The following is a 14,283-nucleotide window of genomic DNA, read 5'->3' as shown; positions in this document are numbered from 1 at the left end:
TGTGCTACACGATTTTTTAAAATAATTTTTTATTAATTTTTATAAAGTAAAAAAACATAACAAATTATAAATCACATAAACAAATAACTAAAAAGCAAAACAAAAATACAAAAAATACAGAAAGAGCACTTGTACTACAGTTTTACATCTTCTTTTATAATATTATTGAATAAACAGTGCCCGAATACCCACCACCCACCTTGAGTGAGTGTCCCACCACCACTGAACTTCCAGAGAAGTATTCTGACAGTATTTAAAATACCTTAAACTATCATTATCTATACGACATTTATCTATAATTCATTAACTATACTTGTAAAATTCATTTTTGCCAGTTGATCCCAAAATGCGATGGCCTTTGACCAAGTTTTTTTTTAACCCTTCCATACCTTTACCAGGTAAAGACTCTGTAAGTTTGGCCATCCGCATACACAACCACAATTTCTCTCTCCAGTCCTTAATTGAAGGCTTATTTACTTGTTTCCAATTTTTTTGCTGTTATAATTCTTGCTGCGGCAAAACTACATTGACATATAACTTTATCATATTCATCCAAACTCTTTTCAGGAATTCCCAATAAACAAAATGCAGACTACAGTCCACAATGGCCATGCAGATTAGCTTTGGATTTCACTCATTAACAGGTCAGGACACAATGGTTCCATATTAACATACCACACCCTCATTAGCACATTATCTTGATACTTACAGGACAATGGTTAGCACATTACCTTTGATCCTTTCTGACTATATATTACTCTTCCTACACACTTGACACTGAGAGACACTGTCCTTCAGTGTTGCTCCTCTGAAGATGCCTGCCACAGCTGCTGGCGAAACATCAGGAAAGAAAATGCCAGGCCCACGGGCACACAGCCCGGGCAACCTACAAGAATCAATGAACTCTGACCCTGAAAGCCTTTGACAACTAAAAGAACTCCTGTGAAATGCTCTTTTGGAATGAGTTGAATACTTTTAAATACAATGATTGATTCACTCAAGATGTATACTGTACAGATTTTACATAAAACAATTTTGTCCACAATTAAGTTGATACAATGCCTATAATGTTACTGAAGCTGCGCATTAAAAGTCTTCCCCTTGATATCCAAAAATACTACTAAACCTAGTATGAGTGTTTGAGACATCAGGAAAGAACATACCAAGACCACGGTCACGCAGCCCGGACAACCTACAAGAACCGACGAACTCTGGACCGTGAAAGCCTTCGACAATAAAATGCAGGATCTTTTTTTCTTTTTCTTTTTGAATTTTATACTAATCATTGGAGACCCTGTCCTTCATTGTTCCTCCTCTGAAGCTGCCGGCCACAGCTGCTGGCGAAACGTCAGGAAAGAAAATACCAAGACCACGGTCACACAGCCCGGATAACCCACAAGAACCAATGAACTCTGACCGTGAAAGCCTTCGACAATATTTTACTAATCCAATGATTAGTTTCTGGAATCGCGCTGGACGATGGATTCGGCCCAGGGGCGAAAACGCACGGTCGCTTGAGCCTCCTTTCTTCCCTGTTCCAGCCAGGATTCAGCCAGGATCGAACGCACGAACGTTCTTCCCTGTTCCAGCCAGGATCGAACGCACGAACGTTCTTGGATCGAACGCACGAACGTTCTTCCCTGTTCCAGCCAGGATCGAACGCACGAACGTTCTTGGATCGAACGCACGAACGTTCTTGGATCGAACGCACGAACGTTCTTGGATCGAACGCACGAACGTTCTTCCCTGTTCCAGCCAGGATTCAGCCAGGATCGAACGCACGGTCGTGCGTTCGATCCTGGCTGAATCCTGGCTGGAACAGGGAAGAAAGGAGGCTCAAGCGACCGTGCGTTTTCGCCCCAGGTCTCCCACCCATCCGTGCGTAAACGCCGCGGCGCATCCCAGTTTGGACCCACCCAGGAGCTCGGATGGAAACCGGCTCCCCGCCCCCCGGATGAATATTCATGCGGTTGCCACGCCTGCCCCCCGCCCCTCGACGGCCATTTGTCCTGGAGGGCCGCGCGCCGAGGCGGCCAGTCCGCGGAGAGCGGCCGCGCACAGGAGGAGGAGTATCCGGCTGGCAGCCGCCGCCTGCGAGCCCCGCGCGCCTCCCTTTCGCCGGAGTCCCTTGGCGCGCGGCGACCCCCGCGGCCGCACGGGGAGGCCGGCCTCGCCGCAGCGCCCCCCGCCGCCCCCCCTCCCGCCTGGCCTGGGGAGGGGGGCTCCTCCTCGATGGCCGCGGGCTGCAGAGACGGCCCGGGGCAGGAAAAGTACCGGCTGGTGGTGGTGGGCGGCGGCGGCGTGGGCAAGTCCGCCCTCACCATCCAGTTCATCCAGGTGAGGGGGAAGGGCAAGGCGGCGGGGGGGGGGCTTCCATTTCCCCGGAGCTCCGCCAGACGGCCGGCTCCCCCCTCCCCTCCGCGGGGCGGGTGGGGCGTCCGTCGCGCGCGCGCCTGGGCAGGGTTTCCCCGTCCCCTGCGCGGCCTGGCCCGGAGCTCCCTTTGCAGCGGGGAGGGGGGAGCCGGAGCTTCGGGCTCTGCCTGATCGCCCGGCTCTCCCCTCCCCCCCCGAGGGGTGTCGAGGGAGGGGCTGCTGGCTGCAGCTGGCGGCAGCGCTCCTGGGGCCTGGCGGCAGGAATCCTCCGCCCAGCCCTGCTGGTCTGGGGGCTGCTGAAGCAACAGCTCCGGAGTCCCATTGGCGGGTCGTTGGTTGGTCACTTGAGACGTTAGTTCCCAGTGGGTCGCCGTGTTAGTCTGTCTGCAGGAGTAGGAAAGAGCAAGAGTCCAGTTGCACCTTAAATATTAACAAAAGTATTTTCTGGTAGGGTAGGAGCTTTCGTGAGCCTTTCGTCTGTCTGCAGGAGTAGAAAAGAGCAAGAGTCCAGTTGCACCCTAAAGACTAACAACAATGTTTTCTGGCAGGGTAGGAGCTTTCATGAGCCTTTAGTCTGTCTGCAGGAGGAGAAAAGAGCAAGAGTCCAGTTGCACCTTAAAGACTAACACAAATATTTTCTGGCAGGGTATGAGCTTTTGTGAGCCTTTAGTCTGTCTGCAGTCGTAGAAAAGAGCAAGAGTCCAGTTGCACCTTAAAGACTAACAAAAATGTTTTCTGATAGGGGATGAGCTTTCATGAGCCACAGCTCACTTCGAAGAAGTGTAAGGGCATTGTAAGGGCGTTTTGTTGCGCGACCTTGGGCAAGTGGTTTCACCACCCACCCACCCCGGCGCCGCGGTTGTGCCTCTATGCTTCTTGGGCAGTAGGTCCTCTTTGGCCTGGGAGGTTTTGCCTTGGATTTGCCACTCTCCAGAGGCACCTTTCCCCCATCCGAATTCTCCAAACCCTTTAGGGGGGGCTACCTGTTGAGTTTGGAGAATTCGGATGGGGGGGGGAATGTGTATCTAAAAGAGGGGCAAATCCAAGGCAAAACCTCCCACGCATAAATGGCCTTTAACTCCGTGGGATTTTCTTTCGACGAAGGCCATTTATGCGTGGGAGGTTTTGCCTTGGATTTGCCCCTCTTTTAGATACACATTTCCCCCCCCCCAATCCAAATTCTCCAAACTCTGCATGGGGGCTTATGGTTGAGTTTTGAGCATTCGGATGGGGAAAATGTGCATCTAGAGAGTGGCCAATCCAAGGCAAATCCTCCCATGAGTAAATGACCTAAGCACCAGGGCCGGTGTTAGTCCTTTTTGCGCCCTAGGCAAGGCTAACTACTTGTGCCCCCCCCCCATTGCTAACCAATTTTCTAAAACAGATGTTTTTGGGGGGAAATAAAAGCCTGATGCATTCCTACAAAACTTTTTATACGACGTTATAATTAATTACCTTCCATAGCACTGTTGTGGTACTAACCTTAACATTTAAAAATTGTCAGTTGCATTTTTTCAAGAAACTAATTTGTTTAAAACTGTGCCCCTCAGGCCAGTTCTGCGTCCCTCTGAGGTCTGCGTCCGAGGCGACCACCTAGCTCGCCTAATGGTAGCACCGGCCCTGCTAAGCACACACGGGATCCAGGCAAAAACGGCCAGCTGATGCTTGTGGGAGCTTCACCTAGAAGTATATGGTCGAAAAGAAAATATGTCCTTTTGGGAGTCCCCCCCCCCCAAAAAAAATCTTTGTTTACAACGGGTCCGTTCGCTTTATCGCTGTCCTTAAAACGAGCACCGTGTGTAGCCCAGTAAGGTTTTTTATGTTAGTATAGATGTTTAACTTTGCTGAACTCATACTTGAGGAAACGACATTCTTGCATGCAAATATAATGTGGTAAAGTGCCTCTCCCTCTTCAATTTACTTTTGGCACTGTCAGTGTGCAAATAGCTCCAGGTTCGCTTCTCTAACAGGAAGTGTTTGCTGTGTTTTAACTCTTGATGCTTGTCCTTTGTGTTGTGTGTGAGAGAGTTCTCATATGGGTGCAAACACTCCCGAGAAAGGGCAGCACACAGAGAGCCAGCGGGCTGTAGTGGTTAAGAGCGGTGGTTTGGAGCGGTGGAGATTTGTTTCCCCACTCCTGCACATGAAGCCAGCTGGGTGACCTTGGGCAAGTCATGTTCTCTCAGCCCCAACCCACCTCGCAGGGTGTCTGTTGTGGGGAGGGGAAGGGAAGGTGATTGTAAGCCGCTTTGAGTCTCCCTTAAATGGTACAGAAAGTCGGCATATAAAAACCAACTCTTCTTCTTCTGTACCTTGTTGAGCCAAAAAATGAAAAGGCAAAAAACGAGAAGGCAGAAGGTTAAGGAGTTACCAGCTGCTCTTAAGTCAGTCGTTTTTTTTAACAGTGTGGCCCATATGCCCAATGTTAGGTAATCTACGCATGTCGGGAGGCATTCAGAATTCGGGGGGGGGGGGATTAGTATTTTAGGCAGCACCCTCTCTTCAGTTGCAGTGGCTTCTGAGGATAAATTTGCAGCCCTCCCCCCCCCCCCGGCCCTTAAAGTGGCACACAGAAACAGACATCGAACAAGGGCCCTGATGGGGGAGAAACCGTTTCTCAAAAAAATGTAGATCAGGCTCAAATTAGAACTCACTTCTGTGAGAATTCATTTCTCCCTTGGCAGCAAATCATAAATGATATATAAATAAAATTGCCTTGCCTGAAGTGCTGCTTTTTAAGTTATAATTTTTTTACATGTATCAAGAATACTCAATTGTGGTGAAAAGACATGAGGGAATTGGACTCCATTCCATACTGACATAGAATCATATATTCAAATAATCATAGAGTTGGAAGGGGCCATACAGGCCATCTAGTCGAACCCCCTGCTCAATGCAGCATCAGCCTAGCATCCATGACAAGTGTTTGTCCAGCTGCTGCTTAAAGACCGACAGAGAGGGGGAGCTCACCACCTCCCTAGGCAGCCGATTTCACTACTGAACTACTCTCGCTATTAAAAAAAATGCCTAATGTCCAGCCAGGACCTTTCTGCCCATAATTTATACCCATTATTGCGAGTCCTACCCTCTGCTGCTAACAGGAACAGCTCCCTGCCCTCCTCTAAGTGACAGCTTTTCAGATACTTAAAGAGAGCAATAATGAACTCTGACTTTCTCATCTCCAGGCTGCCCCAACTCCCTCAGCCTTTCCTCGTAGGGCTTGGTCTCCAGGCCCCTGATCATCCTCATCGCTCTCCTCTGCACCTGCTCAATTCTGTCCACATCCTTTTTGAAGTGAGGCCTCCAGAATTGTACACAGTACTCCAGGTGCAGCCTGACCAATGAGTTGTCCAGCGTGACTACGACATCTTTCAATTTGGATGTTATGCCTCTATTGATACACCCCAAGACCACATTAGCCTTTTTTGCCGCTGCATCACACTGACTGCTCATATGCAGCTTACGGTACACCTGTACCCCTAGATCTTGTTAACACACATTGTTGCCCTGAAGGGTATCCCCAGCCCGAGGTAAAACACATGCCACTGAATGTGGTGAGATGAGAAGAGTCTGGAACAAGTGCAGGTAAACAGTATTTGGTCAAGTGAAGCTAGGTGACTTTTTAAAAGAAAAAACATTTTATAGAAATCTGAAGTAGTGTAAATTTAGGGTACATCTATAAGAAGTTTGAGGTGGGTGAGTGGATTGGACACTCCTGTTTTTTATGTGTTTTTATAGTTTGCCTTTCTCAGAGATTGAAGGTGGATTCCACAATGTAAATCAATAAGAATACATTTAATAAGCAATGTAATAGGACTAGGAATTGCAGAAATTTGAAATGGAGCTGTCGTTTAAACAAAGCATACATATTAAACGTGACATGTTAAACAATGCAGAACATGATATTACATCAATGGATAAACAACGCCTTTTCCTGGCCCAATCTGTTATGATGCAATCCTGTTTCTTCTATGAAAATGCCTTCTTGAATAATTCTGTTTTACATAGTTTGAGAAATGCAGCGCATGGGAGCATTTTTTACCTCTTCAGAAGTGCAGAGAAGACATGTGTCTAGGTAGTTGTTGATCCTGCCCGTTAGAAGGGAGGCATCTAGAGAAGGCCCTGCTCAGATGAGCAAAGTTGTCGCAGTGTTGGAAAGGTGGTCTTGCAGATACGAGAATCCAAGACCATATGTGATAGCCAGTACCTTCAATTGAGCTTGGTAACTGATGGATAGCCAATGGAATGACTGCAGAGTTGATGTAATCAGCATTCTTTGCCCAGTTCCCAATTATAACCAAGCTGCAGCTTTCTGCACCAACTGGAGCCTCTGAGTTCATTCCAAGCAGAGACCTATGAAGAGTGCATTACAGTAGTCTAGTCTTGATGTCACCATGGCATTGTGGATCCAGGTGGCCAGATCAGCTGAGTCAAGGTAGTGTGCTATCTTCCAAGCTACACTAAGTTGGAGGAAAAAATATTTTTGTGTGGCTGAATTAACTTGCTTCTCTGGCAATAATTCTGTGTCCAGCACAACCTATAGACTCTTAACCAAGTCAGCGAGGGTTAGTTGAACTACATCAAAAGTGGGAAGCATCCATGTCCTTCAAGACCTCAGTCTTCCCAACCAGCATTACCCCCACCTTGTCGGGGTTTAGTTTCAGTTTGTTTGCTCTCAGCTGTTTAACCACAGCAGTCAGGTAGTGACTCAAGGCCTCTGCCACATCACCAGGTTATTTGGATAGAGAGCTACAGGGCTGGGTGGCATCAGCATACTGATGGCATCTAATTCCAAAAGTACGAATAATTTCTCCCAAGGGAGAAATATAGAGAGATTTGAATACAATGGTGGGGGTTGGATGAGGAACCCGACTGGACAGATTCCACACTGGAAATAACTGGTCTTCTCACAGGATATGTTATTAGATCTTGGGAAAACTGAAGCTTTCACCAAAATTAAAACACATTAAAGAGTTTGATTATAATAGCACTATTTTTCGTGCTCGCCACGTTTGTTCATCTCAGTTTTTTGGAATACCACCACCACGCCACTTTTACTTATTATCTGACAGCTCGTCTCTCTAGAGCCTTCTGTTTAGCTAGACTGAATGCTAACCCCTCTATGGTTATGCAGTGCAGAATTTTGAACATACCATACCCAGACATGACCTGTCCTTGCTCTTCTGGTCTTTTGATTCATTAGCTCATGCCCTCTTGGAATGCCGCTTTTTCGAGGAACTTCTATCACGTTATATCTCTCCCCTTTTAACGTATAACTCTAATGCCTCTGTCTCTGACATAATGCCTTTTTAATGAAGTGAGAGGGATCTCAAGGCTACATTGTCATTGGCAAGATTTATTTCAGTCCTTATATCCCTCAAACATTAGATTTATGCTGCTCAAGATCAATGGATCAAGGAACTTCTAAGGGATAAAGGAAAGGAAAATAACTGGTCTCTGATGGTAACTCTTTGAGTTCGATCTTTGAGGAACAACTTAAACCAGTCCGTTCAGTGCATCTAGATTCTGTGGGTGCTTGCATGTATTGAACAGGTAGGATGAAAGGGTTGTCCTGTTGAAACAAAGTTGTAACTTTGATGTAGGATTCTTTTATGGTGCTTTCTGTTTAGGCTGTATGTTTTTTTGGTCTTGCACGAAAGGACCAAATTGGAGTCAGGCAAATAGCACATGCAGTAAAGCCATATAAGGCAGTTAAAGTCGTGTTGTACTGAGGGGAGGAGAATAGAGGTGGTCTGGCTGTGCCCAAGATAGTCGAACGGTTCGACAGAGATGATCAGCACTGACGGAACTAACAACAGTGGCATTAAAGCTACCACCTGGCTTTACTTCGGCGTCAATTGGGATTGTTCATGCCTCTTTGGAGCGTTCTTTGTCTGTGTGGCATCTGGTAAAAAATATCTCATCTGTATTGTACTCAGCTCATGTTAGGCCAGATAGATGTGGAAAACATTTGTTCTGTATGGGCATGTGGATGTATTCTGTGCTGGTCTCCAGTGTTTGTGCATCTAGAGCAGAATAAGAGTACCTCCCTGCTCTCTGCAGTCCTCTCCTCATAACCATCTTCTGGTGTGGGCTGGAGCTGCTGCTCTTTCTCTCTCTTTTTTTTAAAAAAGACCAAATGGTGGAAATCTGGAGCATGGAAATGCCCCTTCTCTGTTGGAATCTGGTTCCTGAAGCAGTTGTCCCATGTCACTTCTTGACAAAGCTGTTTCTAAAAGTGTTCAAAAAGCTCGGACCATGTTCTAATGAAGACTCTGGCTTTTAATGAGAAGTGCATGATCACCTAGTCCTCCAAACTGATCTTGGAGTGTGCTTAATTTTTTTAAACATAGAATTGCTCTTACATTGCTAAGTGGGATGGAACAGAGAGAGCAGAGTATGAGCTCAAGTAAATCATTCCGCTTTTCTTCTATAGCGTGTTCACCCTTACTCCTGCTTTTCCTCATGTCTGCTTTTGTTCAAGTTGTGTTTTCCATGCTTTTTTTTTTTAAAGGAAAGCTTTTCATGAAATGTAACTCAAATTCTGTAAAAAATATGTTTATAGCTTAGATGGAGACTGTGATACAATTTGGTAGTCTGAATAGCAAAGCAAGTCTGATAAGTAGGTTATAGGAGAAATGAGGTTCCAGTTTATGACAGCTGTTATCAAGGGAGTGGCTACTCTTAACACATACCTCTTGCTTTTTTCTCATACTCTGACCATTGTTAACAACAATTCCCCAGCCCTGTAAAAAGAGAAATTAAAGCGATATGCTTGTTCTCTGTGCTGTTACATTATTAAGATGAATCTGAGTATGGAATACTTGATAGATCTTGTACTCCAAAACAGTCCCTTGCTACTTATAATCTAAAGGATTGTAAATAAATGCATTGTAAAAGGCCAAAATAGGGTTGTTGTTTTTTGCTCAGGCTTTCTTCTGATGTCACTACAGGTTCCAGACTAATAAAGCTGAAAATGAGAGCCAAAGTACAATAATAAGCGTCCACTTACAGCTTAGCCCTGGTTTGAGTTAAAAGTCTGTTTATAGCTGACTACATGTTGGATTTATTTATCCGCTTGAATCTCTGGTGTTGCATGGAAGTGAAGATCTGAATGGCTCGCCTTGTTTGAAATGCTGGGGTTAAAATAATTGTTATCCTATTCTGTTAGGCTTATTGGTGGATCTTTGCCAGTGGATGGAGATAATTAGTTTATCCCTGCATGGCTGAAGCTGCAGTTCAGAGATTACCATTCAGACTTCTATAGTTTCCATAGATTACACTGTCTGGATGCTGACTCTGGCCGTTTGCATCCGGTGTGGTTGTAAATTCCAACAGGATAGCTGTGGGGTTCTCTTGTTTTTAGTATAACAGTTCTGTGGCGCCATAAAGACATGTTGTAGCATCATCTTCTGTGAGCTAGAGTCGCTTAGATGCATAAATTGGTGTTGGGTTTATTTCATGTATTGTGGGAGCAAAAGGCTAAGAATTTATGATAATGGTGGGTGCTTCGCCTTTTATTTGAGCTCTGCATTGGCAGGGTAGTGTCCTATGGAGATTAATATCAGTGGCAAGCAATTTAACTGTGGTTGTAGTCACAAAATATAAAGTTACAACAGTGCTGATACAAATCCTTTGAGGGTATTGGCAGAAAGCCCACGGGGATACTTAGAATTGTTGATTAGCATCAATTTAAGTTCTGTTGTGGGAAGAGAAAAGAACTTGGATGTATATCTGCAAAAGTGGAAAACAAACAGTCTTCTGTTTTTACAGTTGCCATGTTGTGCAGGGTTTCAGTTTCTTAAAAACATCTTCTTTATAATCCTTATCTCACTTGTCTTTACAACAACTGAGGCTGATCTCTACTTTACAGATTGGAAAATGGATTCTGAGTAGCAGTGAATTTTCCCTAAGGTCATCTAGTACTGGGATGGAAACAGCTTTGTTACATCTGACTCACACTTCTCTTCAGATGGTGCAGGAGGAAGAGTGCCATATTTATGTTGTGTTAAAGTTCTGTGTACAGGCAAGCTAAATTCTGTGATAACTGTATGGAAATGGGGTATCTAAATTTGCAAAGCACAGATTTGCGATTGAGACACCCCTGTGTTCTGTTAAATGATCTAGGAGAACTTTCAATGCTATGGTGGTGATTATTAGGAAAGAAACTGAAAATATGATATATATTATATTATAATGCCCTGTATAGAACTACTGTGTGCAGTTCTGTTCACCGTATCACAAAAAGGACACTGCAGAGCTCCAGAAAATACAGAAGAGGGCAACCAAGATGATTAAGGGGATGGTGTCTCTTTCTTATGAGGAAAGCTTGAAGAATCTGGGACTTCTAGTGGAATTTGTTGTCAGAGGATATAGTGATGGCCACAGGCATAGGCTTTAAAAGGTGATTAGACAAGAGTCAGGGAGGATAGATGTGTCAGTGGTTACTAGCCATAGTGGCTAAAGGGAACCTCCACATTTGTGGCAGTAAACCTCTGAATCCCAGTGCCTGGAAGCAGTATTAGGGGAAGGCCTCCTCTGCCTGTGTGCCATGCTGTTGGACCTCTAGAAGAACTGGGTGGTGGCTGTGTGAAACAGGATGCTGGACTAGATGGACCATTGGAATGATCCAGCAGGGCTGCCCTTGTGTTCTTACTTGGTTGCCTTTCTTGACCTTAACCTTGCTGGGAGAGGCAGCCATGTTAGCTCTGTGGCATGGCCCTTCCATGGCGTTCTTGTTTCATCATTCATTTGGCATGTTATTTGTAGATAGATCACCCTGTCTGAGCGGAACTCAGTCTGTTCCATTCATGCTGACAAGCTGCAAATACATACCAAACAAGTTTGCATTGGGTTTCCTCAAAACTGCGCTTGAACAAAGGTACTGCCGATTCAAATGGATTGACTGCTGTTATCAGTAAGGGCTATTTAGACAAACACCGAAGGGTAGCATTTTATTGAAGCACAACACTTATTGATGACTGATTTATGATTGGTGAATTATCTGATTGTTTAAACAACTGCTTGCTGGGCCAGAGCAGTTACGCAGAAAGGATGGAGTCGAACTCAAGTCAGGCTGTGTGAGAATGCTCATGCATGAAGAACCAACTGCATTGTACTGCATGGCTAGTAAGGACTACCGCGAAACCACCTACAGAACACTCATGAACAGATCAACAAACTGTCCAACTAATTATTGAAAAATCAGATCTCTGCTCACGACCAATGAATAGGACATGCGCTGAACCAGCAGGTGATCTAGCATCCCTTAAAAGAACAAGCACATCCAAGCATGTGAGCATCTGCTTGTTTTCTGAAATAATACTATCCGTGTTGCTTTTGAAAACTGGGTCACAGATATCTTCCCTCTTTGTTTCAGTTCTGTAACATCTTGAAAGCAACTATTCAGCAGTCTCAGAAAATGTACAGTGTTGAGAATAATTGTTTTTTATTTCTATGCAAATTCTTACGCCTTGTTATGTCCCCATAATCAGTGGATACTTAAATCTGGAGTTTGAGACCTTGAACAGATAAGACAGATGATTCTACAAACTAAAGAGAGAACCCAAATTTGTAGAAAAATCTGAAATCTAAGCAAAAAATTCAGGTGGGGATTAACCTCCCTCAAATAAAAGACCCTGTACTGTTAGGAAATGAATGCCTGCTCATTGGCTATTGTGGCATTTGCTAGATAACCACAACAGTACTAGCACAACAAGCCTTGGTTTCTGTCAATATAATGTAGGGGGAGGGCTCTTTCCAGGGCTGTTTTGACCTTTGAGGGAGGACTTATTGAGACAGGCCTAGCTGTATCTATGGGGCTACTTGCTACTGCCTTATAATAATACATTATTATTCTAGGACTATGATTTGCATGACTCACCCCGACCTGGCTGCTTGCTAGTGCTCAACAGCAGCCGTTCCACAAAAGCCAGTGTGGTGCAATGGTTATAGTGTTGGACTAGGGTCTGGAAGCCTCATGTTTGAATCCCCAGTCTGCCAGGGCAGCTTGCTGGGTGAGTTTGGGCCGGTCACACACTCTCAGCCTAATCTACTTAGAATCGTAGAGTTGGAAGGGACCACCAGGGTCATCTAGTCCAACCCCCTGCACAATGCAGGGAACTCACAACGACCTCCCCCCACACCCCCGGTGACCCCCACTCCATGTCCAGAAGATGGCCAAGATGCCCTCCCTCTCATCATCTGCCTAAAGTTATAGAATCAGCATTGCTGACTGATGGCTATCCAACCTCTTCTTAAAAACCTTTAGAGAAGGAGCACCCCCCCCCGAAGAAGCCTGTTCCGCTGAGGAACTGCTCTAACTGTTAGAGAATTCTTCCTAATGTCTAGCTAGAAACTCTTTTGATTTAATTTCAACCCATTTGGTTCTAGTCTGACCTTCTGGGGCAACAGAAAACAACTCGGCACCTTCCTCTATATGACAGCCCTTCAAGTACTTGAAGATGGTTATCATGTCCCCTCTCAGTCTTCTCCTCTTCAGGCTAAACGTACCCTGTGCCAACTGTGCCCTGCACACCCTGTATTGAAATTACTTCACAGGATTGTTGTGAGAATAAAGTGAAGGGAGAATGGTATAAGCTTCTTTGGGGTCATAGCGTGGGGAAAGGCAGGATATAAATGAAGTGAATAAATAACAAGTATAGTTGAAGACCGAGGAAGGCAGTTAAAATGGTGGTGAGTAGGAAGGAGAAAAGGAAGCATGGTAAAGTGAGGATATGGGGCTGCCAAGAGGAGCGAAAGAGGTAATAGTGTGGGGAGAGGGATACAGTGGAAAGTGAGGTGTCCCAAATAAGTCCTTGTAGGTTCCCCACTGCACAACTGGGCTTGGTGGCTAGCCTTGTGTAACTGGCAGCTAGCGCTGCACAGGGTTTTCCCAGAGAGAGGCTGATAGTGGAGGCTAAATAATGGTTGGCTGGCTGGTGGTGGGAAGGAAGCAGGAAAAGGGGAGAGGCTATAGGGGCTTTCAGAGCAAGGAAAGAGGAAGTAGTGGAGGAGGGATAAATGATATGCCCCCTTCAGGTCTTTGCTGGTCCCCCCACTTGTCACAATTTGCTTTTAACTAATCGTGGTACTTCAGTACTTAATCTTTCTTGTTTCAGTGGTAGATATCCTGTAGGTTCAGTTCTGCATTGAACCCCAGATTAATTTGAAGGTGGGGCCTGGTACCCTTATGTGTGCATTAGTAGTTACTTTGTGTTACTGCCTGGCAACTGTGCCCTGCACACCCTGTATTGAAATTACCATGCATTTTTACAGAGTTGATGCTAGTACACTTATTGCTAGTTTAGTGGAAGAGCAGAAGGGAGGAAGACTACGATGCACAGAATGAACTCAGATGAAATAGGAAGATAAATGTATTAGGGGAGGTGCTTGAATTTCACTTCACAGATGTAGATAATTCACAGTGGGTAGCCATTCTGTCTGCAGTAGTAGAAAAGAGCAAGAGTCCAGTAGCACCTTAAAGACTAACAAAAATATTTTCTGGCAGGGTATGAGCTTTCATGAGTCTCAAGCTCACTTCTTCAGATACCTGTATCTGAAGAAGTGAGCTGTGACTCACGAAAGCTCATACCCTGCCAGAAAATATTTTTGTTAGTCTTTAAGGTGCTACTGGACTCTTGCTCTTTTCTACTTCACAGATGTAAACAGTGATTTCCAGGATTGTTTTGTGGGTGGGTGGATGGGAGATCAGGAATAATGCGGCAACCTATTTTTGTATTCTCTTGTACAAATGACTAAGTTAATATCACACATATATGTTAAAAATAGGCTACTCGCTATTGGAGGTGATGTTGATATTAGGGTAAGAGGTTGAAGCTAGGTCTAGGAACCCAGAAATGCATCTTCTAGCTGTTGCAGTCATTTTGCTTATGGGCTTCCTAGAGGCAC

General features: G+C 45.1%; 1 protein-coding gene across 1 annotated transcript in view; it reads left to right on the top strand.

Annotated features, from left to right (window-relative positions):
• The first annotated feature begins 2,218 nt into the window (after window positions 1-2,218).
• Window positions 2,219-14,283, top strand: part of RRAS2 (RAS related 2) — a 42,400-nt gene continuing 30,335 nt past the window's right edge. Inside the window, exon 1 of the mRNA XM_056851488.1 lies at window positions 2,219-2,337. Within this exon, the coding sequence (XP_056707466.1) occupies window positions 2,233-2,337 (105 nt within the window). The 5' untranslated portion in view covers window positions 2,219-2,232. The remainder of the gene's footprint in view (window positions 2,338-14,283) is intronic.

This window comes from Euleptes europaea, chromosome 6 (genome assembly GCF_029931775.1).
Source record: "Euleptes europaea isolate rEulEur1 chromosome 6, rEulEur1.hap1, whole genome shotgun sequence".
In the NCBI taxonomy this organism is placed as follows: domain Eukaryota; kingdom Metazoa; phylum Chordata; class Lepidosauria; order Squamata; family Sphaerodactylidae; genus Euleptes; species Euleptes europaea.
Note: the sequence above shows the minus strand (reverse complement) of the source record. Positions and strands in the feature narration are given on the sequence as shown.